Source organism: Ambystoma mexicanum, chromosome 2q, assembly GCF_040938575.1.
Source record: "Ambystoma mexicanum isolate Mex_15411 chromosome 2q, UKY_AmexF1_1, whole genome shotgun sequence".
Classification (NCBI taxonomy): Eukaryota; Metazoa; Chordata; class Amphibia; order Caudata; family Ambystomatidae; genus Ambystoma; species Ambystoma mexicanum.
Window position 1 is genome coordinate 342,220,379 of NC_090924.1, and position 26,164 is coordinate 342,246,542.

Below are 26,164 nucleotides of genomic sequence, written 5' to 3' on the forward strand. Positions count from 1 at the left end.
CCGCGTCCGGGCTTTAAGAAGTGCAGGGACTGTGGTTCCAAGATGTTGGTTACGGACTTGCACAACGCCTGCCTCTGGTGCCTCGGGGAGGCCCATGACACGGATGACTGTGTCCACTGCCAGTCGCTCACGTCGAAAGCCTTGCAGGAGTGCAAGAAGTTATCGATAGGTAAGGTGTCCAAGCCCTGGAAGTCGAGGTCTGTGGGGCTTTTGACGGACGACCCGAGGGGCGACTCTCCGCGTCGTCGTTCGAAGTCCAGTGGGTCTCGGTCCCGGAGTCGGTCTCGCCACTCCTCTGCCTCTTCGAGGCACTCCCGGAAGCGCCGTCATCGGTCGCCTTCCCGTCCTCATCCGAGGACTCAGCCTGTCGGCGGTTCACTTACCCCATCAAGCGTACGACATCGGAGGAATGGGCTTCCTTCGGGATGAAAATGTTGGCGATTTTCGAATCGCAGGGCACTGGTCCGTCCGTGCCTCCGAGTGGGGTCGGTCGTGATCAGCCGAGACACCGCTCGCACACCTTCGGACTCGGGGTGGTCGTCAAGAATTCGCGGGAAAGGTCCCGCTCGGACAAGGGGAATCGTTCTCGGCATGCCCGGTCCAGGTCCCGGTCCTCGACGCGCTCGAGACGTGTGATCCTGTGGTGTCTTCACGGAAGACGTTGATGCCGGTGGCGCCGAGGTCGTTGACGGACTCTTTCGAGGGCTTGCCTTCGAAGAAGTCGTTGGCGCCATCGGCGTCCTGGCCATCAAGGGACACGCTCAGGGCCCCGGCCTCGAGGACTGTGTCGGTGTCGTCGATGCTGTCGACGCAGCGCTCGGCTTCGATGCCGATTCACTCGACGCCTTTCGAGGGTGTATCGACAGGGGTACCCCATAGCTTGGTGGAACCCCCCTAGAAAGGCTCTGGCCAAGGTCAAGCATGGCTTTGGTTCAAGTTCTGTGCCTTCTTACCGCCATCTGGAGTTTATTTCAGAGGTGGGTGAGGTCTCTGATGATGGCATGGTGCCTGACACGGTGCCAGACGAGATTCTCTCGGGCCATAGCCAGTTTGATGACCTCAGGCAGTCCCTCCATGATGCTAGTGGGCTGGACACCTCTCCGGAGGTCGAGTTTTGTAGGCCTGAGCCTGGCACTCATGCCAATTCTTCGTACCGGCGCCTTATGTCAAGGGTCACCGAGTACTTAGGATGGTCTGCTCCCCCAGGATGACCTTACGGATATCCACCAACTGACCCGGTACTGCCGTTTCATATGGCTCTACAGAGGAGGGTGGCGGCGGCTTGGACTGCTCCGGAGAGTCTCCCGGCAGTGAGAAAGTCTTTGCCGCGAAAATACAGCCCAGCCAGTAGTGATCCCTGCTACTTGTCCAAGCACCCTACTCCGGAGAGTTTGGTGGTGCAGGCGGCTACGGCCCCGGCAAAGCAGGCGTCGTACCCTACTATCCCTCCTGATAGGGACGACATGCGTTTTGACGGCTGGGCGAAGAAAGTGTTTTCTGCAGGGGGTATGGCGCTTCAGGCGGCCAACTCCATATGTGCCTTGTCTCGTTTCACGCACAATCTGTGGAACTGTATTTCCATGGCGGCTGAACATATTCCCGAAGGGGACGAACGGGATGGTTTCCTTGCCATGGTTCAGGATGGCAAGGATGCCATGTGTGAGGCCGTTCAGTCGGGTTCGGACATGTCAGATCGCGTTAGCCGGTCCATGGCGGCGAGCACCGTGATACGCAGGTTTGCGTGGTTGCAGAAGTCGGGGTTTGCTCCTGATGTGCAGGCCCGGCTCCAACATGCCCTTTGACGGGGAACATCTTTTTGGCAGCAAGGCTGACGAGAGCCTTGAGAGGTTGCAGACCTAAAAAGCTGCAGCAAAGTCATTGGGACGCTGCAATTTGACAACCTCCGGCTTTTCGTCCTAGGGGACAGCAATGGAGGGGAGGTTCCATTTGTTATTACTCATCCCTTGGTAAAGCGAGAGGAGCTGCCAGTCAAAGGGGCCACCGTAGGAGTGCCAGAGGTGGAAAGCAAGGTACTCGAGGTTCCAAGGCCGCTCGGGCTGTTGCCTCTTTGCTCTCAGGCAACGCCGCAGCCGCTTCAGCTCAGTCATGAGGCCATGTCCCATGGTTCGCCGGTTGGGGGGGAAGGCTGGCGCAGCATCTTGCAGAGTGGTGCGCCATTACTTCAGATGTGTGGGTTCTGGAGATCATAACCCACGGCTACTGTCTTCCTTTCTGGCAGAGGCCTCAAGACAATCCACCGGGGAATCTCTTTGAAGAGTCCGGATCCGCTCCTTGCGCAGGAAATTCAATCCCTGCTGGAGAAAGGCGCCATAGAACTGGTATTCTCCTTATTTTTTGATTTCCAAGAAAGACGGGGGATTGAGACCCATCATGGACTTGCGCGGTTTGAACAAACTCCTCAGGAAGGACAAGTTCAAGATGGTTACTCTCTCTCAAGTCCTCCAGGCCCTTCAACTTCAGGACTGGTTGGTGTCTCTCGACCTTAAGGACGCTTATTTTCATGTGCCGATCCATCCAAAGCACAAGAAGTACCTGAGGTTGGCGACTCGCACTTTCAGTTTCGGGTCCTGCCATTCGGATTGACCTCCGCCCCGAGGCTCTTCACCAAGCTCATGGTAGTGGTGGCAGCGCACCTCAGGAAAGGGGGGAATTTACGTCTAGCCCTACCTGGACGATTGGTTGATCAGGGCGCACTCTCCCGAGCAAGTCCTGGATCATCTGTCGGTCACCTGCCACTCCCTCCACAAGCTGGGCTTCTCCCTAAACTTAAAGAAGTCCCGTTTGACAACTCAGAGGCTCCAGTACATCGGAGCAGTGCTCGACATGTCCCTGGGGCAGTGTTTTCCTTGCTCATCACATTCAGCAGATGGTGCACAAGCTTCAACTTGCCCAGACTCTCCCAGCGTTCGAGTTCTTGAGACTGCTCGGCCTCATAGCATCCTGCATTCTTCTGGTGCCAGAGGCCAGGTTGCGGATGAGGTCTTTGCAATGGGCACTCAAGCTCCAGTGGTCTCAGTCCTCCGGCAGGATGTCGGACCCTGTTCAGGTGCCGTCTTCGGTCGCCCAGGACCTTCTGTGGTGGGCCGACGAAGGAAATCTGATGAGGGGGGTTCCATTTTGGCTGCCTTGGCCGGAGGTGACGATCGTGACGGACGCATCCCTCACGGGATGGGGAGCTCATGTCAACGAGTTGGCAGTCAGCGGTCGTTGGTCTCCGCCGGAGTCCAGACTCCATATCAATCTGTTGGAGCTGAGGGCCGTCAGGCTAGCCCTGAAGGCTTTTCTGCCGACTGTGCGAGGCAAGAATGTCCTGATCCTGACGGACGATGCTGTTCTGGGCAATCCAGCAGGAAGTTTCGATCTCGGCAGTTCATCTGGCAGGAGACGAAAACGAGACGGCGGACGCTCTGAGCAGGCAGAGCACGATCTCTCACGAGTGGGAGTTGGCTCAAGAGATTCTCCTGGAGATCTTCGCCCTTTGGGCGACCCCTAAAGTGGATCTCTTCGCCTCCAGTGTCAACCAGAAGTGTGAGAGGTTCTGCTTGCGGGAATTTCCTCCAAACGGAGCCTTAGGAGACGCGTTCGTGGTGGAGTGGTAATTCCCACTGCTGTACGTGTTTCCTCCAGTCCCCGTCATCCCGCTAGTACTACGGAGGTTCGGTTCCCCGATGATCCTCATTGCTCCGGCGTGGGCCCGTACCCAGACCTTCTCGACTTGTCCATCTGCCCTCCACGTAGTCTTCCCTACCGAGACCATCTGCTCTCACGGGAGGAGGGGGTCAGGTTCTCCATCCAGAGGTCAGGTCCCTCAACCTTCACGCTTGGTTTCTGAAAGGTTGAGGTATAAGGATTAGGACCTCCCTGAAGATGTGATGGAGGTGTTGCTTTCGGCCAGAAGGCCTGCAACAAAGTCCCTGTACCGTTGCTGTTGGAGAAAGTTCTGCGACTGGTGCAGGGTTAAGAATGTGGATCCTTTTGCATGTCAAATTCCCATGGTTCTGTCTTTTTTGCTTTCTTTGGCCCACAGGGGCCTGCAAGTGGGTACCATTAAAGGTTACCTGGCAGCGCTGTCCATATTTAAGCGCTCGTCGGAAGAGTGTTCCTATTTCAAAATTCCTTTAATTTCTTAGTTTCTGAAAGGGCTCACTAATGTGTTCCCTCCGTCACCTTCCTAGGTGCCCGGTTGGGATTTGAACCTTATCAAGTTTCTGATGGGTGCTCCGTTTGAACCTTTGCATTCATGCCCTTTGAGACTGTTAACTCTGAAAATTGTATTTTTAGTTGCGGTCACTTCCGCTCGCAGAGTGAGTGAGTTACAGGCGCTTTCAGTTAAGCCACCCTTCACTGTGTTTCATAAGGACAGGGTTGTCTTTAGAGTTCGTCCTTCTTTTCTTCCCAAGGTTTTGTCGGAATTTCATTTAGGCCAGAAGGTGGTTGTTCCGGCATTTTATCCTCCTCCACATGCTGGTAAGGAAGAGGAGAGGCTCCATAGGCTTGATCCTAGGAGAGCGTTAAGGTTTTATATTTCACGCATGTCCCGGGTCAGAGTGGACGATCAGCTCTTTATTGGTTAGGCTGGAAAGCGGTTGGGACAGGCTGTGACGAAACAGACTTTGTCTCGCTGGATTATTTTGGCGATTGATTGATTTATTTTTTTACTGAGCGCCTTACACCAAGGCGCTGTACAATGGAACAACAAATACAGAGAAATAACAATTAACATTGTGAGCAAGATTACAACTTGAATCATTATACAAAACAGTCCAAGGAGCAATTAACTGAGAGGGGTGGGGGATCGGGGGTGGGGATAGGAGGGTTGAGGGGCAGGAGAAGGATAGAATAAGTGTAGAAGAAGGGGAGAAAGAATGTAATGGGAGAGGGGAGGGAAGAATTAAGAGGCGAGAAACGGGGGAATAGAGAGGGTAGGGGGGGCTTCAAGGTGGGGAATGGAGGAGGGATTTAAGGGAACTGCAAAATGAGGTGAAGGTAGAGGAAGAGCGGATTGGGAGGGGGAGAGAGTTCCAGTGCAGAGGAGCAAGAAGGTGGAAGGAGCGGAACCGGGAGGAAGCACAGGGAAAAGGAGGTACAGTGAGAAGGAAGCGGTCAGCGGAACGAAGGGAGCGAGAGGGGGAGTAGAAGGAGAGAAGGGAGGAGAGATGAGGAGCAAGACCATGAAGGGATTTGAAAACAAGGCAGAGAAAGTGGAATTTTAGTTGTAGGTGGAAAGGTAGCCAGCCAAGGTGAGAGCGAAGAGGAGATGGAGTCGCGGGAGGTAAGGAGACAAAGGGTACAAATGGCAGAGTGGTATATGGATTTAAGAGGGGCAAGCTGAGAAGAGGGAAGTCCGAAGAATAGAGGGGAGCAGTAGAAGAAGCGGGGAAAAATGACCAAGGAAATTAGTAGTTTGGTAGCATGGAATGTAAGAGAGGGGCGGATTTTGCGAATATTGTAGAGGTGGTATCGGCAGGTGCGGGAGGTGAGTGAAATGTGTTGCGAGAAGGAGAGAGAGGAGTCAAATAGAATGCCTAGATTGCGAGCATGGGTGGAGATAGGGAGATCGGAGGGAGGAAAGTGGATAAAAGGCGGAGGAGAGGGAGGGGGAAGAGTATTAGAGGGGAAGAAAAGGACTTCGGTTTTATCTGTGTTGAGGGAAAGAAAGCGGGAGGACATCCAGTTCTTGATGGCTGTGAGACAAGAGGAGAGTTTAAGATGGAGGTCAGGTGTGAAGGAGGAGAAAGAGAAAGAGCTGAGTATCATCAGCATAGAAATGATGGGAGATGCCAAAGGAGGTGATAACAGGGGCGATAAGGGGGGTGTAGAGAGAGAAGAGGAAAGGACCAAGTACAGAGCCTTGAGGAACACCGTAAGTTAGAGGGAAGGAAGGAGAGGTCTGGCCTCCCCATGAAACAGCAAAGGAACGGGCAGAAAGATGAGATGATAGCCATTTTAGAACAGGGTCTTTGAATCCAAAGGAGGAGAGAGTGAGGAGCAGGAGTGGGTGATCGACAGTGTCAAAAGCGGCAGAGAGATCAAGGAGAATAAGAATAGAGGATTGTTTAGCGTGACGAGCGGAGAGGAGTGAGTTGAGAATAGAGGTGAGAGCAGTTTCAGTGGAATGTTTGGGACGGAAGCCAGATTGGAAAGGGGGAAGGAGAGAGGAAGTAGAGACAAAGGAAGAGAGTTGAGAGTAGGCAAGGCGTTCAAGGAGTTTAGAAAGGAAAGGCAGAAGAGAGATAGGTCTGTAGTTAGCAGTGATCAGTGGATCAGCAGAGGGTTTCTTAAGAATAGGAATAATCGTTGCGTGTTTGAAGGCCGAGGGAAAGGTAGATGAGGAGAGGCAGGAGTTGAAGAAAGTGGTAAGGTATGGGATAATGAGAGGATAGATTTTAGGGATGAGAGGGGAGAGGGTGAGAGGGGGCGGACGTGGGGTGGGCTTTGGAAAGAAGAGAGGAGACATCAGAAGGGGAAACAGCAGAGAAGACAGACATGATGGAGGGAGGAGAGGGGGAGGAGGGAGTCAGAGAGGGGGTTAATTTTTTGCCTGAGTGTGATGATTTTGGAGGAAAAGTAGTTGGCAAAGTCAGAGGGAGAAAGTGTGGAATTGGATGAGGGATCAGGAGTGGGAGGAGAAAGAAGGCGGGAAAGAGTTTGAAAAATCCGACGAGGATGGGAAGCTTGAGGCTGAAGAAGGTTAGAGTAGTAGGAGGATTTGGCCGTTGCAAGACAAGAATTGTAAAGTGCGTGGTAGGAGAAGTAAGAGGATTGATTTGAAAGCGAGGGAGTTTTGAGCCAGAGTCTCTAATCTCCTAAGAAGGCGCCGCATAGAGCGGAGATGGGAAGTAAGCCAGGGTTGAGAAGGTTTCTGAGCAGGGCGGAAGAGAGAAAGGGGGTAGAGATGGTCAAGGGTAGCGGTGATGGAGGATGAGAGGGAAGAGAGAGCGTCGTCGGCAGCGAGTGGTGCAAAGTTTTGGAGGGATGGAAGAGAAGAGGAGCAAGTGTCGGAGAAGAGGGTAGTGTCAAAATCGTGCAGGTCACGGCGTGAGTAGATCGGAGGGGAGGGATTAGACTTAGTGGGGGGAGAGAGAGGAGAAAGGGAGAACGAAAGTAAGGCATGATCAGAGAGATAAACAGGAAGAGAGGAGACTGGGGAGGTGGGATAGGAGGAGTTAAAGATGAGGTCAAGAGTGGAACCAGAGGAGTGCGTCGGGGATGAAGGAAGGGGGGAGAGGAGGTAGGAATCAAGGATGGAGAGGAGAGGAGAAGATTGGGGGGGGAGGAGATGAATATTAAAGTCACCAAGAACAGTTAGAGGAGAAGGGGAGGGATAAATAAGTGAAAAGTGGTGATCTAGGTCATCAAAGGAGGAGGAGAGAGGACCAGGGGGACGATAGATGATCAGGAAGGAGATAGGGTAGGGAGAGGAGAATGACTTATATAGGAATTCAAAGGAATGGAAAGAGGGGAGCGTTGGGGAAGAAGAGGAGGAGATGTATTTGGAGTGGTACAGGAGACCAACGCCACCACCACGGCCAGAGGGACGGGGAGTATGGAGGAAAGAGGAAGAGGAGGTCGTAAAGGAAGCGGGGACAGAAGTGTTATGTGCAGGAATTCAGGTTTCAGTGAGCAGAGGAAATGAAGGTTGAGACGGAAGAATAGATCAAGGGTAGCCGCGGTTTTGTTGCAGATGGATCTGGCGTTCCAGAGAGCAATGTTCATGAGGGCAGCGTGGTTGGCAGTTGGGGGGTAGAGAAGGTAAGGACGGTGAGAAGGGGAAGGGGAGTGGGGGAGAGGATAGTGAAGTGGACTAGGCATAAGGAGGAAAGAGGAGAATAGAAGGGAGAGGAGGAGGAGGGGGAATGGAGGGGGAGGGGGGAGACGGCAAGGTGGAAGGGAGATATGACGGATCGCATAGGGTCAGCGGGAGCAGGTGTACGGGATTCAAGTTGGGGAGTCCAAATTGGGGATGGCATCCAAGGTGGACTAGAGACAGTGGTGAGAGACAGCTGGAAGGAGTCAAAAGAGTCTGGGGGTGTAGGTACTAGAGTCTGTGGTTGGAGGAGTCCAGATGCTTGAGCCCGGAAAATAAGGTGGTAGTTCTGAATTGTAGTAAGGTGGTCACGGGCTCAAAGCTGAGGGAAGATCGGCAGGAAACAATAGGGTCAGAGGGAGTAGGCACTCCGGTCGTGGCTGGAGGAGAAGAGGCGCCTGAGGCAAGAAAAGAGAAGCTGATACGGGGCGATGCGCCTGTGTGTGAGCAAACGGGTTACAGGTTGTTACAGATCGAGTGCAGAGGGATGATCAGCAGGAGCTCAGAGTAGAGTAGGTACTTCAGGTGATGGCTGGAGGAGACCAGTGGACCGCTGCAGGTAGTAGAATCAGAGTAGAGTAAAGAGAGCTGACCACGACGCAGGGGCCGAAGATCAGTCGTTGGTAAGGTGGTTACTCAGGAGGTCCTAAAGCTGGTTCGAGGTGTGGGTGGAGGCTCACCAAGGCTCAGCGTAGTGGGGAAGGGGGCCGTTGAGGAGGCGGGGCGCCTCAGAACCACGGAGGGGACTCACAGTGCAGGTCCAACACGGCCCGGATACGGAAGGAGGACGACCCAGGAGATCCGCTGACTGATCTGGGCACTGTCACAGGCTTGTTAGGATTGGGGAAGTGAAAAGAGGGGGGGTTAGTAAGAAGCGTATCACATAAGAGCTGCAAAATGGGACACTCTGTGCCGTCCCGGCTCCGCCCGGGCACAGTGAGAGCGGGAGATAAATGGGGGCTTCAGGAGGGTCCGACTCAGGGTCTGTAAGTGACAAAAGGCTCTCCAGGACCCCGTAGAGTGGAGAGGGGGTTGGTAGAGGAACGGAGAGCTACGAAACCGCAGAGTGGACACACTGAGCTGTCCAGGCCAGGTCAGACCCTGCGTAGTTCAGTGGGGGCTCAGCAGCGATGCAAGTCCTCCGGGACCCCGCGTGAGGAAACCGATCCCGTGTGGAGAAGAGGGGCTCCAAGGGCTGAGTGGAGCACAGTGGTCATAGGGGTTCACAAAGCTGGTCAATGGTTGCTGGACACGTGGATGGCTGCAGCTGCGTCCATACACCAATCCAAGGAGAGGGGGTCCGGGGGCAGAATCGGGTGCACGGAGGTTTCGGGTCCAATCCTCAATGCTCACCAGGATCCAATGTGCAAAAGAGGAGGGCCGGATCTGGAAGAAGGCGGGCTCCAGGGACAGCGCGGGGTCTGGCAGCTGGGAGAGATTCCTACGCCAGTCCGATGACGGCTCCGTTGACGGCTGAAGCTGCTCCCAGGACCCGATCCAGGAGGGGGGGCTCGGAGGCTGCGCAGGTTGGCTGGCTGCAGGGGACTGGCAGCCAGGAGAGACCCCAACGACGCTCAGATACTGGCTCCGTGGGCGGCCGCAGCCGCACTTAGACCTCGAATCAGGGGTCCGGGGGCTGCTTAGGGCGGGCGGAGGATCCAGGGGCCGCCGCCGAGGCCGGGTGTGTAGTGGCAGGAGTGGAAGGATCCCACAGAGCTGGCCCAAAGGTAGAGCGGGAGGAGGCTGTCTAGGCCACAGACAGAAGACTCCAGCGCCGGCCCGACGCTGGCCCTGTGGGCAGCTCCAGCTGCACCCCGAACAAGGAGAGGAGGCCCGGGGGCTTTACAGGGCAGGCGGAGGATCCGAGGGCAGCCGCTGGTTCTGGGTGCAAGGCGGTAGGAGACGACAGCCGCCAAGGATGTCAGCAAGGCGGGAAGGCCTCGGAAGGACCGGACCGATGGAAGATCTGCAGAAGGCCGTTCCGAGGCTGTTGTCGATGTCGCACAAGGTGGATTTGATTCTTGCCGAAAATGAAGCCAGAGGGGCCCCAGAAGGTAAGTAGCAGGAACGGAGAAAGGAAAACTGTAGAATTGTAGTTTAAACTGTTTTAGTATAAGAATGATTCAGCCTGAATGAGGAGACGCTGGCTCAGGCAGCCATGCTCAGGCACCCCCTGGTGTATTATATCTCTGAGGCTATCTCTCAGTGTTACCGCTTGGCGGGTAAGGACCCACCGGTCGGCTTACGGGCCCATTCTACCAGGGGTATGGCTGCCTCTACTGCCCTGCAGAGGGGTGTTCCTATTCGCAACATCTGTGATGCAGCTACCTGGGCTTCGGTACATACTTTTGTACGTCACTATTCCCTCGATTCCATCCGGGGGCAGGATCTGGCCTTTGGCAAGGAGGTCCTTTACTCCGCAATTTGATTGGGCATTCTAAATTTCTGTTTTCTAAATTCTTTTCCCACCTCCTTGCATTGGTACTGCTTTGGGAGTCTGTCATAGATATGGAATATGTCGGAGGACCCAATCCCCTCGAAGAACAAGTTACTCGCTTACCTGGTAACGTTCTTTCGATGGGATGGTCCGATGACGTATTCCATATTGCTCCCTCCCTACCTTCCCCGCTACAGATTTTCTTATGCGATTGCAGCTTATGTTTCCGCAAGGCTTTGTGTGTCAGACTGGAGGAAGACTGGTGGCACACGTTCTGGGGAAAAACTACAACTGAGGCTACGGGCGTCGTGCGTCCCACTTATAAGATCCAGTGACGTCGGCCGTCGGAGGAGGTTCTCGAGAGCGGCCTATCGATGCAGACGCCGAAGATTTTCCGAAGCAGCACAGCTGTGGTGATTACTGTCATAGATATGGAATACGTCGTCGGACCATCCCATCGAAGGAACGTTACCAGGTAAGAGAGTAACTTGTTCTTCTGAGGATTCCCTGCCAACAGGGAATATTCAAGCTTGTATAAATCTATGAAAGATACCAAAGATACCAATGCTGGAGAAATACAGCTACAGGTACATAACTAAGACATCTCCTGCAGCCATTTCACAAATCATGATTACAAAGAAGTGCAGCCTGCTGACAACCCATGGATGACCGTTGCAGCCACCCAGCATTACCTCCAGCTAAGTCCAGGAGAAGACCGGCTCCTCTCTGGATTTCAAGACGGTCCTTCTCTGTGCTTCCCATTCTTGACTGGTGGAAACAACCTGTGTCGACCCATGCTCGAGTATCCGTGCCTGCTGAGAGTTTGGAAGTGTCCCTGGACCACCGGTGGACTAACCCTATTTCTCCCTTGCTTGAGATAGGTGGTGGCCTAGTCAAGGATCCCCCTCTGGGCGTCCCCTAGAGTGGAGTGCTTGGGAGGGAAACTTGTAAAAACCTGACTTACCTTATTAGTCTAATTCTGGAACATTTACTTTGCAGCCTTTGACTTTGGCAACTATTATTGGCACAATTACATAGTTGACCCTCCTGGAACTGGTGACCTTTGTGCACTAGGCCCCAATTCCTAGTAGGGCTGGTTTTAAAGAACTAGGGACCTTAATCTAGGTTTTCTTGTGGGTGCTGTTTTCTGCCAATTTACTTGCCTGTAACCATCTAGTTCTAAATTGCTATTTGCTCCATTTCTCACTTGCTTTACCATATGCAGTTGCTTAAGGTGTTGCTGTTAACATTGTTTAACTATTGCATAATGTTTTTAAGGTAACATGTTGCGGTTATGTTAGCTGAACCCCCGAATACTGAATGTACATGTGTGTATAGTAGTAGTTGTGTGATAAAATGTACGTTTCATTGCTTACAATGCATTCCAAGGCCTAATAAGTAATTTTATATTTGTGCATCTTCTATCTGATTGTAGCCCTAGACCACTCTCTCACTCCTGAGTCTAAGCCTTAATACCCTGCCTTGATTGAGTTTGGCTAGACATCCGTGTCTTCTCCCTGTTCACTATAATGTGGTGGCCTTTCTGAATCCACCCCCATGATTGATTGTGAAAATCCATCCCAACACAATGATGGATGTATTCCTTGATAATCGCTCGTCGTTTGGATGTGTTATAGTTGCGGTTGTAGTGGCATTACCTTCATACATTGAACAGAATCAGTCAATATAGCATGAAAACTCGAGCTTGCCTTTTAGACAATTACCTCCTTATTGCTTGCAGGTTTTAAACCTTTAATCATCATACATATTACAATTAGTCAGTGTAATTCAGAGGGACCAAATGTCAAAAGATGTCCCCAATTATGATGGAGCCACCTGAGTGAAACACTTAGTGTGCTGTTTCATCCAAACATCTGCACTTCATCTTACACGGGCTGACTCCATGTAATGCTCCTGGGCAGTGTGTTGGGTCAAAAGGAAGACACACTCTGATTAGACATTTCACTGGAATATCCATTAAAGAAAGTAAATAAAGCCTATCTGTCCCTATTCTACAAGGTGTTCCTACCTAACGAAAGTAGCTAAGGTGCTGCTCAGTGAATGTCTGTAAATTAAACCGTCCACCATGCGACTCCAACCTATGTGACCATACTACTATATTTAACAACTCCGTTAGGAGAATGTTTCCGTTCTCCTGCGGTTCGTTGACTGATCTCTCAACCACTTTTCAATAGATGATCTTTAGATAGTCTCTAGTGGTCACTTTTATCAGTTTGTACAGTTCATTTATTTTCTTGACTTTTGTTTCTTCTCTTGTTTTTCTCTATAAGGAGTGATCCTTTTCTCCTTCCCTGATAGACTTGCCCAACCAAGTATCATTTATTTCTTATTTTCCTGATTAGTTTATATTCTTTGATTTCCTTTTGTTCTTTGTCTGCATATAGTTTTACAATGTCCAGCTTGTGCTCAGGTTTCTCTTTTTATAACCTGATCTTCTATTTTACTAATGCCATCTTGGTATAAATTATTACGAATTGGGTTATTCCCAGAATGTTTCTTTCTACTGACTTTACATTACTTCCCTATTAACTGTACCGAGTATGAGCAGTCCAAACATTATTTTAATTCATTCTCGTTATGTTTTCTTTCTCTTGACTATGACAGGTATGAGCTTTTGTTACTCACCACTCCGAATAGGCCGAAGATGCAGAGAAAATGACCTTGGAGATGTTGGTGGTATAAGATTCCGAATTCAGCCTTCCATCCCAGCTCCCCTGAGCACAAGACTCAGGCTTCCTCAAAGAGGGGCTCTTTTCCACAATGTACCTCTCTGCTGTTTCAGTTAGAACTGAAGAAGAATACCAAGATATTAGACAATGTTGATATTATACAAGAAATAGAACAGTTGAAATGATTGGACAACTACCTAGATAGATATTGGAGTGGAGTTGAGTTTCACAAGGATGATCTACAAAGAATAACACAAATGAGTGGAATTGAACTAAATCAGTATCGGTTCCCACTATAGCTATAGAATTGATAACAACTGAACTGAATAAAGATAATGGAGTAAGAGGAGTCCAGGATACTGAAGACAACGACGGGAGAAAATAACAAACAGGGAAGTTAGTACAGGTAAGTAACCCCGAACGGCACGAGGGACGCACTAGTGCCGGGTTGGTGCAGTTCAGGAGAGCGTTCATATGCACTTAAGAGCAATCTCACAGGAAAGTCACTCAATGTCCCAGAATCCAAGAGAAGACCATATCCATGGAAGACAATAGGTATGTACCCGAGTACACGAGTATAGTTGAGTAGCTGTTGAGATGATCCGGATAGTAGACAGCAAATTGATGTGCAGAGCGGCAACCAGGAAAGAACCGCAAGACACAGAAGAGAGCCGTATCCAGTAGCGTTCCGAGACCAACAACCAGACGAGCACGACAGGAATAAAGGAGGAGACGAGGCAATCCAAAAGTCAGGCAAAAGGTCAAAACCAGGAGTTCAGATAAGGATTCGTGTAGGGAGACACGAAAAGGAAACGGGCGAAACCGTGTGGAGCTGGTAACGCTAATTAGCAGCAACTAGCCCCTTGGAAGACGGTGGTTTTATAGTCGTAAGAGGGGCGTGGCTCGGTGTACGTCTTCCACGTACAAGACGTGTCAGGTGACCTGGAGTGCGTCGATGTTTGTACAGACGCCATGGTAGCTTGTACCTGGACCATAGAGGAGCCTGTAAAGAAGTTGTATTCTGCAAGGATGCCCGCGGGGAAGCCCGAAGTGTAACAGCTTTCCAATAATAATTCTCATACATGCTTGTTATGTTTTCTCTCTGACTGCGACGAGTAGGAGCTTTCCAATAATACTTCTGATAAATACTACTACTACTACTGCAGTTCCCCTCTCTTTTGAGGGCCTTGACGGACAAAAGGCTAACCAGCCTCAGGAGCAAGGGTGAGGAGCATCTGTTTGGCTGCGGCGAGTGAGCAAGGACTGAACTTCTCTCCCTCCAAATTACTCCTGTTTCCTGTGTTTATCTACTCTTCAAGTTTGTGGCGCCTGGAGGTGCGTGTGCCTTTAATTCCAGCAGTGGGTCAGCCCACATAAGGCCGCCTCCTACGCCCTTGCGGCGTAACCCCTCAGGATCAAGGGCGAGGAGCATCTGTTTGGCTGTGGCGAGTGAGCAAGAACTGAACTTCTCTCCCTCCAAATTACTCCCGTTTCCTGTGTTTATCTACTCTTCAAGTTTGTGGCGCCTGGAGGTGCATGTGCCTTTAATTCCAGCAGTGGGTCAGCCCACATAAGGCCGCCTCCCACGCCCTTGTGGCGTAAGCCCTCAGGAGCAAGGGCGAGGAGCATCTGTTTGGCTGTTTGGCGAGTGGCGTGGGGCTATACAGAAAGATGGAAACTGTTATGCCATCCACAAGGACTAGAGCCCAACTAAAACGCATGGCACTACAAGATGAACTCCCAGCCAAGCAGCCGCGACTACAACAGGTGAGCCAATATTTCTCTTGTGGTTCTATAGCGGATATAATGGGAGGAACAAGAGTCTCCTGTGGATGAAGAGGTATTTGACGTATTCTCTATATCTGCTGTTACAATGTTGACAGAACGAAAACCACAAGAGAAGGAAATGCCGATGCAAGTATCACAGACACTAGACTAATTTTCATCATCACGGCCAGAAACACACAAACTCGACCGTGCCGTTGCGACTGGTGGGGCTTTCCCGGCTGAGGCTGGGGGTGGCTCGCCGAGTTTGCAGTGGCCCGGGGGGGCAGTGGGGGCCCGCGACCCCGTGGTCTCCCGCCTGTGGGCTCCCTCGCGGCCGCGCCCGCTGACGATGAGGGGCGGGTCAGCGATGCGGATGAGGCGAGCTCTGATGAGGGAGCCGCGGCGCGGCAGCATCGGCTGGATGTGGAGGAGGCGTGCCAAGTCGGCCGGATACGGTGTCCGGCTGCGGTGGTGTTGTCCTCCGCTGCCGCGGATGCCGTGAGTCCAGGAGGGAGTGCGGTCTCGGCTGGGACGCACGGAGCCGGAGAGCGAGGTGGGCGTGACCGCTGTTCCACACTTAACGTCCAGTCTAGATAACACAAAAGCTTGCCGATCTCAAAGCAGCAGGCGACTGAACATACATTGAGTTCACTAAAAGACCTGTGTAGTACTGCATGTTCGACAGCCTCCAATTCATTCAACACAGTAATTCATGAAGCCTCAAGGGGGCAAGGTGAAAAAGTGTTAGAGGAAGAAGCCTATATTACGCCCATTAAAGACAGAAGAAACTCCCTAGAGGTAGTCTCAACTGTACTAAAACATTTAATTTATATAAAGAACGTGCTTACATACAGACGTCTGGGAGCACCCCTGTTATCAAAGAGATGGCAAAAATATCTCATAAAAGGCAGTGCATTAATATGACTAATGTCAATCAGGACATTTGGGGGTCTGGTAATTACAAAAGAATAAGAACCTTAGAGGATGAGTCCTCTGACGATTCCGCCCAGTCACCAAGTGGAAAGGTGGCTGATTCTCAAACGCCAGGCACCCCATAACAAGTTAAACCACGGTATTATGCGGACTCAACCAGTTCAAATGCCGCCAAATGCAAACAGTGACGATTCTTTGGACGATTCTACGTCCAGAGATTCCTAGTTTGTAGAGCATAACTTCCCGAAAGTTAGAAGAGAACAGGTAGCATTCAGTCACGCTGCACGTGGAGCTACAAGGATAGGTAGAGGTGGCTCACATACCTCTTGAGTACATGTGCCTTCAAATGACCTATTAATAGCTGTGACCTCTGCGATGGCTGTCTCTTTGGCACCTTTCACTAAACTTTGAGTCATTAAATGGAAATGTGAAAGATGTTACAACTTTGTTGGCTTTAATGAACTCAAAACTCTTACATATTGAAACAATGCACAGCTGTCAAACTTCAAAACAAGACGATGTAACTCAAACTATTGGCAGGCCTGGCAGCAGTTAATGATGGCAAACGCAATGATATGCTTGATAAAAAGCTGCTTGCTGAGGTAGCAAAGGAAGCACTGTCTCTGTTTCATAAATTCCATCGTGATTCAAAAGGTGGAGAGTCTCCTGGAGTTAGTACTGGATCACAAAAGCCAATGAATGAGCTTCCAAGTGTTGCACCACAGCCGGTGAAAAGAGTCACGGACGCTGAGATCGGTTTACCTTTAAGACAGACAGGGCACCTAGTAAACAATATAGCCCAAGGTAACGTAGATACGGAAATTGAAGATGCCACGCGCCCAGTGGTAATTGACGTTGAGAACTATGCAAATACCGGAGTCCCATGTTGTGAAGGGGCTAAGCATGGCGAAATACTGAACACTTCTTTTCACACAGCATTGTTACAAGCCAGAAGTTCAACAAATCTGGCTTTGTTAGACAGTCAAAATGCATCTGACTCAACGTCTCAATTACCAGGTGGAGATCAAACTACTGGCCCAGAGATGGTTGGTGTCAGCACAAAGTCAGCTTGTTTATTTCCAATCTTTGGACGGCCGGATGTAGAATCGCAAAGAAAGGTGGAAACCAAAAAGGGAAAGGCTCTGCAATGTAAAAAGCAAAAAAAACATGCCAGGACGTAAGCAGAGCAAACAAAGTGGTGCCCGGAAATTTCTTCGTAACATTAACATGTTACAATTTGTAGATAAAGCGATCACCACACGTCTGAAAATGGATGAATCATCTAAAGAGCCTATATTGGCTCCAGTGGAAGTATTGGCACATAATTCGAACTTAGCAAGTTGTGGTCAAAGTGAAGCGGAAACGGTCAACCAAGATGAGCTGCTGGACTATTCGGTTTAGGAGGATTTTGTTGAAGAAGAAGAGGCTGCTGGGAACCAACCACTTGATGCTGAAATTATAACAAAAAATGTCAGGTTATCAGCTAGACAGGTGGAACTTACCGTTCCGACGATTGCGGAATTAGGCCAAACGTATCCTAAAATGTCTGGGTTTCAAGAGCCCCTCAATAAAATAAAAATTACAGCACTAGAATCAGGGAGCAGCAACCATAAATGAGCAGACACCATCAAGTCCAGCGTTTGCCACTTTACAAGAAAAAAGGGAATGTTTACGACTTATTTTAGGAGCTAAACATGATGGGTGCTAATTACTCGCATGGGTGTAAGAGTCAGCCTTCGACAAACTGTTCAAATCACGAAGAAGATCGCTGCGAACCGAAGGACGACTCAAAGAAGGAGGTTGTGTGTCCATCACGGAAAGCGGAGTATCAACATCCTGGAGGATGGGCGAACAGACAGAAGGGTAACAAAGGGCAAGAAACAGTTTGCCCCTTAGATGATACATTGATGATCAAATTGATGTTGGAGAGGATAGAGTCAGGTGATAAATTGATTCTGAACAGCGCCAATGTCGTAAGACTGCTCCACCATGTACCTCGTCTAAGAGCGTTATGCTCTAAAGACTTAAAAATAGTGGAATTTCCTGATGAAACTTGTAACGACAAGGTCATATTACATGTAGACTCCAGTATAATTGCAAACACAATTTTAGAAGCAGGGGAAGACCTCCTGTCTTTGGGGTTTGATATATATAAAGTAACTGACCATTCTCTACATGATAAATTAGAGTGTATGGCGGAAACAGGCGTGGTCTTGGTTACTCAAAATAGCAAACCTAATTCCAGTGAGCGGTCAGTTAAAAATGGATCAATGAATCAAACCTCGAAAGGACAGATATACTGGAGGGAGGTGGCTCCTAACACAAGCTCTGGGGTTTTAGTGGGTCACAGTGTGATGCCTGTTGAGCAAAATGTGGTGTCCTGTAAAAATCCTATGGAGATTAAGCAAATTACTTTAAATAGAGTCAGACCGAGTAATAGTAGCGCTAACATTCTTGCTAACAGCGCATTGGGTAAAGAAAACAGTCAAGACTGGAATTGGCTTGCCAGCGCCCTGAACAACAAAAATTCAAGTTAATGCCCAAAGAACAAGGAATTACAGCTCTGCTCTTTTGCGTCATGGAACACACATGGCTTTATGCATTTATTAAATAATGACTGGCTTTTCAACTTGCAACTGGTGTGTCTTTCAGAAACCTGGATGTCAGAACGCCAGTGATTTCAGAGTTCGAATGTGCTCTAAATCCTGCCATCAGGGCCGAGAAAGGGAGGCCTATAGCTGGCCTGCTAACAATGATTAAGCGGTCTTCATGTTATCCATTATTAAACTCTAAAAATGACACCTCATACATTGAAGTCTCTGAGATAGGCAAAAGTAACCATGCGGGAAAGGAGATGGACATAATCCAGATAATAAACCTGTACTGGAATCATCAGAGGACTGGCTCCTATCCATTCCTCGATCAAGTTACATCAATCATTGATAACCTTCTCGAAGCAAATAGAGGGGCGGGAATGTTAATATGTGGTGATTTAAACATCGATTTTTTTTTTCAAGCCACAGAACCTAGCTAAATCTCAATTGGCATTAGAATGGTCGGAGGAACTGAACGCAAGAGGTTTAACAATGTTAAACGGTTGCACGCAAGGGGATATTCCTCCAAAATCTACGTGGCATCGTGATGGCCAATCATCAACCATCGATTACATCTTAATTTCGGATGCAATGCATGGCAGGATAAATTCTTTGAAAGTCTGGGCAACGGAACATAGCAACCACGATCTGTTAGAGTTGAAATTTCAAATCTTAGCAGTAGATCAACCTCGACAATGGAAAACAAAAGTGTGAGTCGAATCTAACCGCTTGAGAGTGAGGTTACATGAACACGAGGTGTCGAATTTATGTAACCAATTTAAGAACTGTCCGGAGGAGGTAGAATACACCTCGTTACTGTGTCAATTCAAAGCAAAAAACAGCGGACTAAAACACCTATCATTTCACAACAAACATTGCTTCGACTTAAAAGTGATGCAGCGCAAAAGACTGATGCGAGCCGAAATCCGGAGAAATAACCAGGGGGCAAAGTGTGAAATAGCGTTAAACAGAGCCACAAAACAAGCCTATAAAAACTGGCTAAAAAGCCACAAATTTTTATTAAATCAGCACGACGCGGAGGCCATGTTGAAAACTCTAACAACGAAAATAGTGGAGAATTTTGGCAAGTTATTAATTGCATGGAAACACAATAGGAAGCTTTGCAAGTGGGTCCGGTAACGGAACTCGAGTGGGTGAAGCACTTTACAACATTATACAACAAAGACTCGTGGCCACAATCGCTAATAGCGCCTGTTTCTACCCCATGGGACCTACAATTCCCGAGAGAAGACATTCGTGAGGTAATCATGAAAGCCAAGAACTCTAGGGCACCCGGTCCGGACGGGTTGTCGAATGTAATGATTAAACAGTTTCCTGACCTCTGGGCGGATTTATGTGTGGATTTATTCGCAAGAATAACTATGTTGCGGCAGTCTCAAAGTTCCTGGAAAACAGGGATTATTGTGCCAATTTTCAAAAAAGGTGACAGAATGTCAGCTCAAAATTATCGGCCAGTGGCATTGCTTGATGTTCTAGGCAAACTCTACGCCACATTGAGCCCAGATAACCAGTTATTTTTGTAACAATCAGCAAAAAAGGTAGACGAAAGACAAGCTGGTTTTGTTAAAAATGTTGGATGTTCGCTAAATTTACTTATCTTGAACCTATTGAAAATGGAAGCACTGCGTGCAAATAGTAAAATCTATCTTGCGTTTGTGGACTTCTCCTGCGCCTTTGATATGGTTGATCGAGAGCTTAGGTGTATGGAGTTGCCCGGTTGGTTTACTAGCGGCTATCAAAGAATTACACACAGATACATCGATTACTATTCGCTTAGACCAGTCAGGCTCCCTAGCTGCTCAGATTAAGACACACAAGGGTGTCAAACAAGGTTGCCCACTGGCAGCTGCAATTTTCAGCCTCTTTATCTCGGATATTGGTGATGCAATAACATCAGTGAAGGCGTTTCCTCCTAATCTTAACTCATCTCCAATAAATTGGATGCTGTACGCTGATGATTTAGTGATCTTGGATTTGACCCTGATTGGTTTACAACGCAAATTAGATGCCGTACAGAAGTACGTGAATTTAAACAAATTGAAAATTAATGCCACAAAGAGTGAAATACTTGTATTTCATAACTCAAGCGCATCACTGAGATCATTGGAGACAAAATTTGTGTGGAAACTTGGGCAAGATAAATTACGCTTAGCAAAAAGCGTGAAGTACTTGGGTATGTTAGTAAATTCCAGCATTTGTGACGAACCATGGGTATCTGCATCTAAGAGAAAATGTGGCCAGTTAGCATGTCAGGGCCTTTTGTTACTTAGAAAATTCGGTAGATTCTCGATGCAACCCCTGAGAAATGTCTACGAACACAGTGTCACCGATCTTAACTTATGGAGCAGAAAATGCTTTTGGATGCTCATCAAATCACTGGGCATCTCTCGAGCATATGTTCTGGACTAAAGCTCGAAGTCTTCCAATTGGAATTTCAACAGCATGCATAAGATACAAACTGGCGCTAATTTCGTTGCATGCTTGGGTCATCTGGAACCAATTGGCTTTATGTTGGAAATCCAGAGCGCAGGAAGGAATTCTGCAATTTTGGATACTTCATAATGCAACTTCAAGTGGAACTGAGATGGTCTCCGTATGGACAAAACGTTGTGAAGAGCTCTTACTTGCATACAACATTAACCTAGTCACCCTACATGCAAATCCCACTGCTGCAAAAGTAAAGATCTGGCGGGCAGATTGGGAGGCTACTTGTAGTGAGCGTCTCGTCGCCAGAGCAATGAAAACTCACCGGCAGAAGCAAGAGGCTACAATGTACTACAAAAATATATGCACCTATTTCCAAGTCCGAAAGCCCGCAGGCTGTTTTTGCTGTTTTGCTTAAACGCCTTCAGAACTAAAGAGCGATACAGCCATTGGGCGTGAAACGCAGGAGTGAATCCTGCATGTCGGTATTGTGAGAAGGAAGGGGAATCGCTTAAACACCTGGTGGTGTTCTGCCCAGAACTAAAAGATGTCCGTTCGGTTCACTTGGGCCGTTGGAATGATGATCATCAGTTTGTGAGCGCAGAAGAATGGTGGATGAGAATGTGGAACGGTACTGACATGAAACTAATCTTGCCATTAATATCTTTTCTGGCTTCAATTGAAGAGAAGTTAAAAACGGACGTTAAGCAACAGACCGATCAACCCCAAACAAAGCCATGTGGAGTCACAAAAGCTGATTAAACTGGAGAGGGATGACGAGGGATGATGGGAGGACAGTGGGTTATTGGAGGGAGGAGTTGTTTGGGGTTTGGTAATTGAGTTGATGGATTTAATTTGATTTGTGTGTAAATATTTTAAAGGTTTGAATTTAAACCAATAAAAAAAAATTTTTAGAAAATAAAATACTTCACATTTACTCCTCTTTCTGATCTTGTGATCTTATCTTTCTCGTAGCTGTGACAAGTATGAGTGTTCCAGTAATGGTTTTCATTAATTCCCCTATGTCTCCCGTTATCCCTTCCGTTAACGTCACAATGGGTTTTCGTTCATTGAGGATCAGCTTCCTCTCCTCCTAACCTGGCTTCTAAAGCCCTTTAGCCAGCTTCTCCTCCTTCCTTTCATTTTGGAAGGCGCTATGGTATCTCTGGTATGAACTCGTCCTGAGTCTGCATGACAGAATGGTTTCAGCGTTCTTGCAAGGACCCTTGGTCCACCACGAACCTCCTGTGGTCAGGCCGCCACTCTTGACCTCTTTCTCGGCTTTGGGACGCCATGCGTCCAGCTTCAGTTCTCCTGGTTTCCTTGCTACCGACAGTAGCATGCCCGTCACCTCTCGGTCTCTCACTACTGCAGGACGCTGCACGTCTCGCCTCTGCTTCTCTCTAAAGTCTGTGTCTGGCCCCTTTTGAAACTCACTGGCTCTTCCTTCATTTCCCCAGGCCCCTCCCCTTTTTGGATTGACATAGCTGTGGGGGCTTCCCCTCCATACGTCCTTCGTCCCACTGGAATAGGAGCTTAGAAGGTGGTTTTTCATTTTGTGTTGCAAATAACGCATATTGGCCTTCTCTTCACAGATATTTGTCATCAGAAATGTTTTATATTTTTTTTAACAACTTTATTTATCTTGCACACAGGTTATGCACATACATTTGTATCCTTCACTTTGTGGTCATACAACATACACAAATCAGCTTTCCTCTGTATTCAGGTTTTCATGTTCTGTTAAGTCTGCCAGATATTGTTTATACCTTGTCCATACATTCCTGGGCTTAGAGGGAGGCATTACTGAGTCTATGTACAGTTCTTCAGTGTCATTAGCCCACAACATATCTCTGTTCCAGTCTTCCTTAGTTGGCGGTTGTACATTCTTCCATCTCGTTAATATGGCCCTTTGGGCTATTAATATGCTTAGGTTAAAAGGTTTTCGCCACGTCGGGTTCATTTTCCCCACTGCCCCTAGCATGCACATCTGCGGTGTCCATTCCACAGGTTGGTCTGCCATCTTATCTAGGGCTCCACAAACCTCTGACCAGTAGTCTCTCAGTTCTATACAGTCCCAGAACATATGAAATATGTTAGCGTTTTCAGTGTTGCATCTTGGGCAGGTACCAAATAAAGCAGGGTATATTCGCTTGAGTTTTAGTGTGTGTAGTGTGTCCTGTGGACTATTTTATAGTGAATCAGTTTGAATCTGGAATTGCATGATATCAGTTTGGTCAATGCACAGATCTGGGACCATTCTTGATCCCCTATCGGTTGCCCCAAATCTTGCTCCCACTTGCCCTTAGACGTGTGAGTTACCACTGGGCGTGTCTGTACTATAATTTTATAGAGAGCAGAGGCCGTCATTTTCTGAGTCCCCACTGTGTACATGTAGCCCAGTCCCATGTTTATTTCAGGTTCATTCGGGAATGTTGGGTGATGGCTGCTACCCGATTGTATTGTTTATGCACATTTGTGTTTCCCACTATGCCTTTAATATCTTCCCATTGTAGAAAGCGCTTTTCCGAGAATAGCTGTCCCCATTGTGTGATTCCTCCAGCACTCCAATTCATCGCCACCTCACTCTCTATGGAGAAGGGTGTGTGGGGGTCGCCCCAGATTGGCATACTCGGGTGGTATAACTGGTACCAAATATGTCAGCAATTTTGGACCATGCCGTGATTGTGACCTTGGTTGGGTTTTTCGTGTTGTAGTGTTTGGGGGTTGGTCTAGTTATCATTTGTAGAGCTACCATCGCTTCTCATTCCACTGAGGGGGGGGGGGGGGGTCCTGGGTGTCATCAGAAAAGTTTAAAGATGTTATTTTGGAAGGACCTCTAGGGAGTTCTTCCTGGGAATGGGTGTCCTTGTTCCCAAAAGTATTGTCTCTGCCGTTGAGGTCCCACTTGCCTCTACCCCTAGGGAGGGTATTGCCGAGCAAGTTCACCTCCGTAACCTCACAGTTCACTTCCTTGGAGAAAAGGGGAAATTCCTGCGATTCATCACAGCAGCCTGAAGTGTTCTCTCTGAAGCAGTGTGCTACACAAAGTTTACACATTCCTCTTCCACGCAGGCCCCTGTGCCACACAGCACCAGGCCACCTGTCCCTCAAATCTGCTCCACACAGCTTGTCCATAGCCTTTTCAGAACTCCAATCTCCACTGCAGGGAAACTGCAGTACAGTCAACCAGACACTGGAACTCGAGGTCCTGGCAGCGCCAGAGCCAGAAAGCTGCCATGCGTGCGACTGCCACTCCTCATTTTAGGTGGAGGCTCTGGTAGGAGAAAACTTGATCTGAATGCAAAAGCTGATGAATCTACTTAATTGCTGGCAGGTCGCACAACTCCAGAGCTCCTCCAATATCAAGATGGATGCCTGTCTGCTAGTCACCCCTGCAGGATCAGTGCAATAGAAAGCAGTCAAAGGACCCTTGCACTGGAGCTTCAATGGATTGGGTCTGCTCCATTCTTTTGCAGGCAACATGCTCTTAATTACCATACATTTATTTTAATTTTTTTTGTCTTGTAGGCCCACTTACGATCAGATAACTTAATAATAGATCTTGTCTGTGTGGCATACACTGCTGATGACTGCTCTAAAAACATCAACACATCAGTGAATGCGGCAACAAATAGCAAGCGGCTGCTAATCTGTTACTCCCGGTCATGACCGGTATGCCGCTTATCTGGAGTGCTGGTTCCCACACTTTTCAGATACTATAGAGCTCTTCTGAAACCTACGTGAGGTGCAAACTGACTGTAATCTTGTTTTTGTTTATTTCAGGCTTCCAGTTCTGAGATGCTAATGCCAGGTGTTGACAATTCCAGTGAGAATCTTCTGCGACAGGCCATGCAGAACTCTGGAATTGTCATCGAGACAGTGAGGTTGGAAGACCTGCGCAAGTACAATGACGCCTGCCTCCAAATGACAGCAGAAGAGCTAGAGGAGGGTGAGGTCAATCCAAAACTATCTCAGTGTTTACAGATGGAAGAGCTGGAAGCGGTAAGCCTCTGTAGACAGATGCAGCAGTAGAACTGGACGCATTAAAGATAATTGTCTTTTATAGCAATGCAGAAATGAAAATCTGTTTTGGATACCGAATTTCAGGCATAGGCAATTTTTGTCTAGGATACTTGATAGCATGACATTCTACAGGTAGACATGCTTGTGCAAATGCAGAGTGAAAACCGAGTAAACCTAATATTGCTTGAAGACAGGACAGTTCTGTGATAAAATGTATTAATACTGTAACCTCTGCCTGCAAATGCATTAACTAGGTCTCATTTCTCCTTTTTGTTGTTGCCCAAGGAAACAGTAGATAATTGTGATGTCCTGTTTGTCAAGCAGAGGTAGTACGCATTTACAGAATTTGTAATATGTACAACATTGGATTGATGACTGGTGACACATCATATATATATTTCTGATGCTTGTATCTGCTTAGATTCACATGCTGTGCATAGGCCGACATCTAGTGGAAGCTGCAGAGTATTACAGTTTGTTTTTCGAAACTCGAAAATGGGCGTTGAAACAGGGCGTGCCAGTAATACTATCCCTAGTGTGACGTCCACTGAACCCAAGATCTCTCACGCGTCTAGGATCCTTAGATTGTATTTTTTCTGACATGAGGTAGCATGAGGAGTGGCGTGAGTACAGATAATCCAAGCAGAGACAGAAAGGTAAGACTACAAGCCATCATGCGCCTTCTCGCAGAGGGGAGGAAGGGTGGGTTGCATGTGAATCTAAGCAGATACAAGCATCAGAAATACGATTACGGTGAGTAATGTATCCCTTCTGAGGCTTGTGGAATCTGCTTAGATCACATGCTGTGCATAGATTAGCAAGCAGTACCTGAAGAAGGAGGTGGGATGTGAGAAGGGTCATGAGCAAATAAGTGTCTTAGAACCGCTTGTCCCACTTGTGTATCTGCCTTGGAATGGGTGTCAATGCAGTAATGCTGAGTAGAAATGTGAATAGAGCTCCAAGTAGCTGCTTTGCAAATGGTGTCAAGGGGTACATTTGCAATGAAAGCCAGAGTGGCCCCAATGCCTCTAGTAGAGTGGGCTCTTGGCGTGAAAGGCAGAGTTCTTTCAGAAAGTGAGTAACACAGCTGGATACAGTTAATAATCCACTTCTAGATGGCACCTTTAGAGACGCGATCCCCCTCTCTGCCTGTAGCTACGGCGACAAACAGTTGATCTGTTTTTCTTAGCGGTCTGGTCTTATTTACATAGTAGAGGACCGCCCTACGCACATCTAGGGTGTGTAGTTTCACCTCAGCCGAGCTTTGCGGGTCCTGGAAGAAAGCCGGAAGCTCGATGGACTGGTTTACATGGAATTTAGATATAAATTTAGGTGAGAACCTAGGGTGTGTGCGTAACACCAGTTTGTCTTTATGGACAGTAAAGAAGGGATCCTGCACTGACAGAGCCTGAATTTCACTGACCCTTCTTATAGAAGTAAAAGC

General features: G+C 48.5%; 1 protein-coding gene across 3 annotated transcripts in view; it reads left to right on the top strand.

Annotated features, from left to right (window-relative positions):
* The window catches only part of E4F1 (E4F transcription factor 1), a 1,100,649-nt gene that overhangs the window by 697,034 nt on the left and 377,451 nt on the right, over positions 1-26,164 (top strand). For all 3 annotated transcript variants that reach the window (XM_069647347.1, XM_069647348.1, XM_069647349.1), the window contains one exon: positions 24,481-24,699. In XM_069647347.1, coding sequence (XP_069503448.1) covers positions 24,481-24,699 — 219 coding nt within the window. The remainder of the gene's footprint in view (positions 1-24,480; positions 24,700-26,164) is intronic.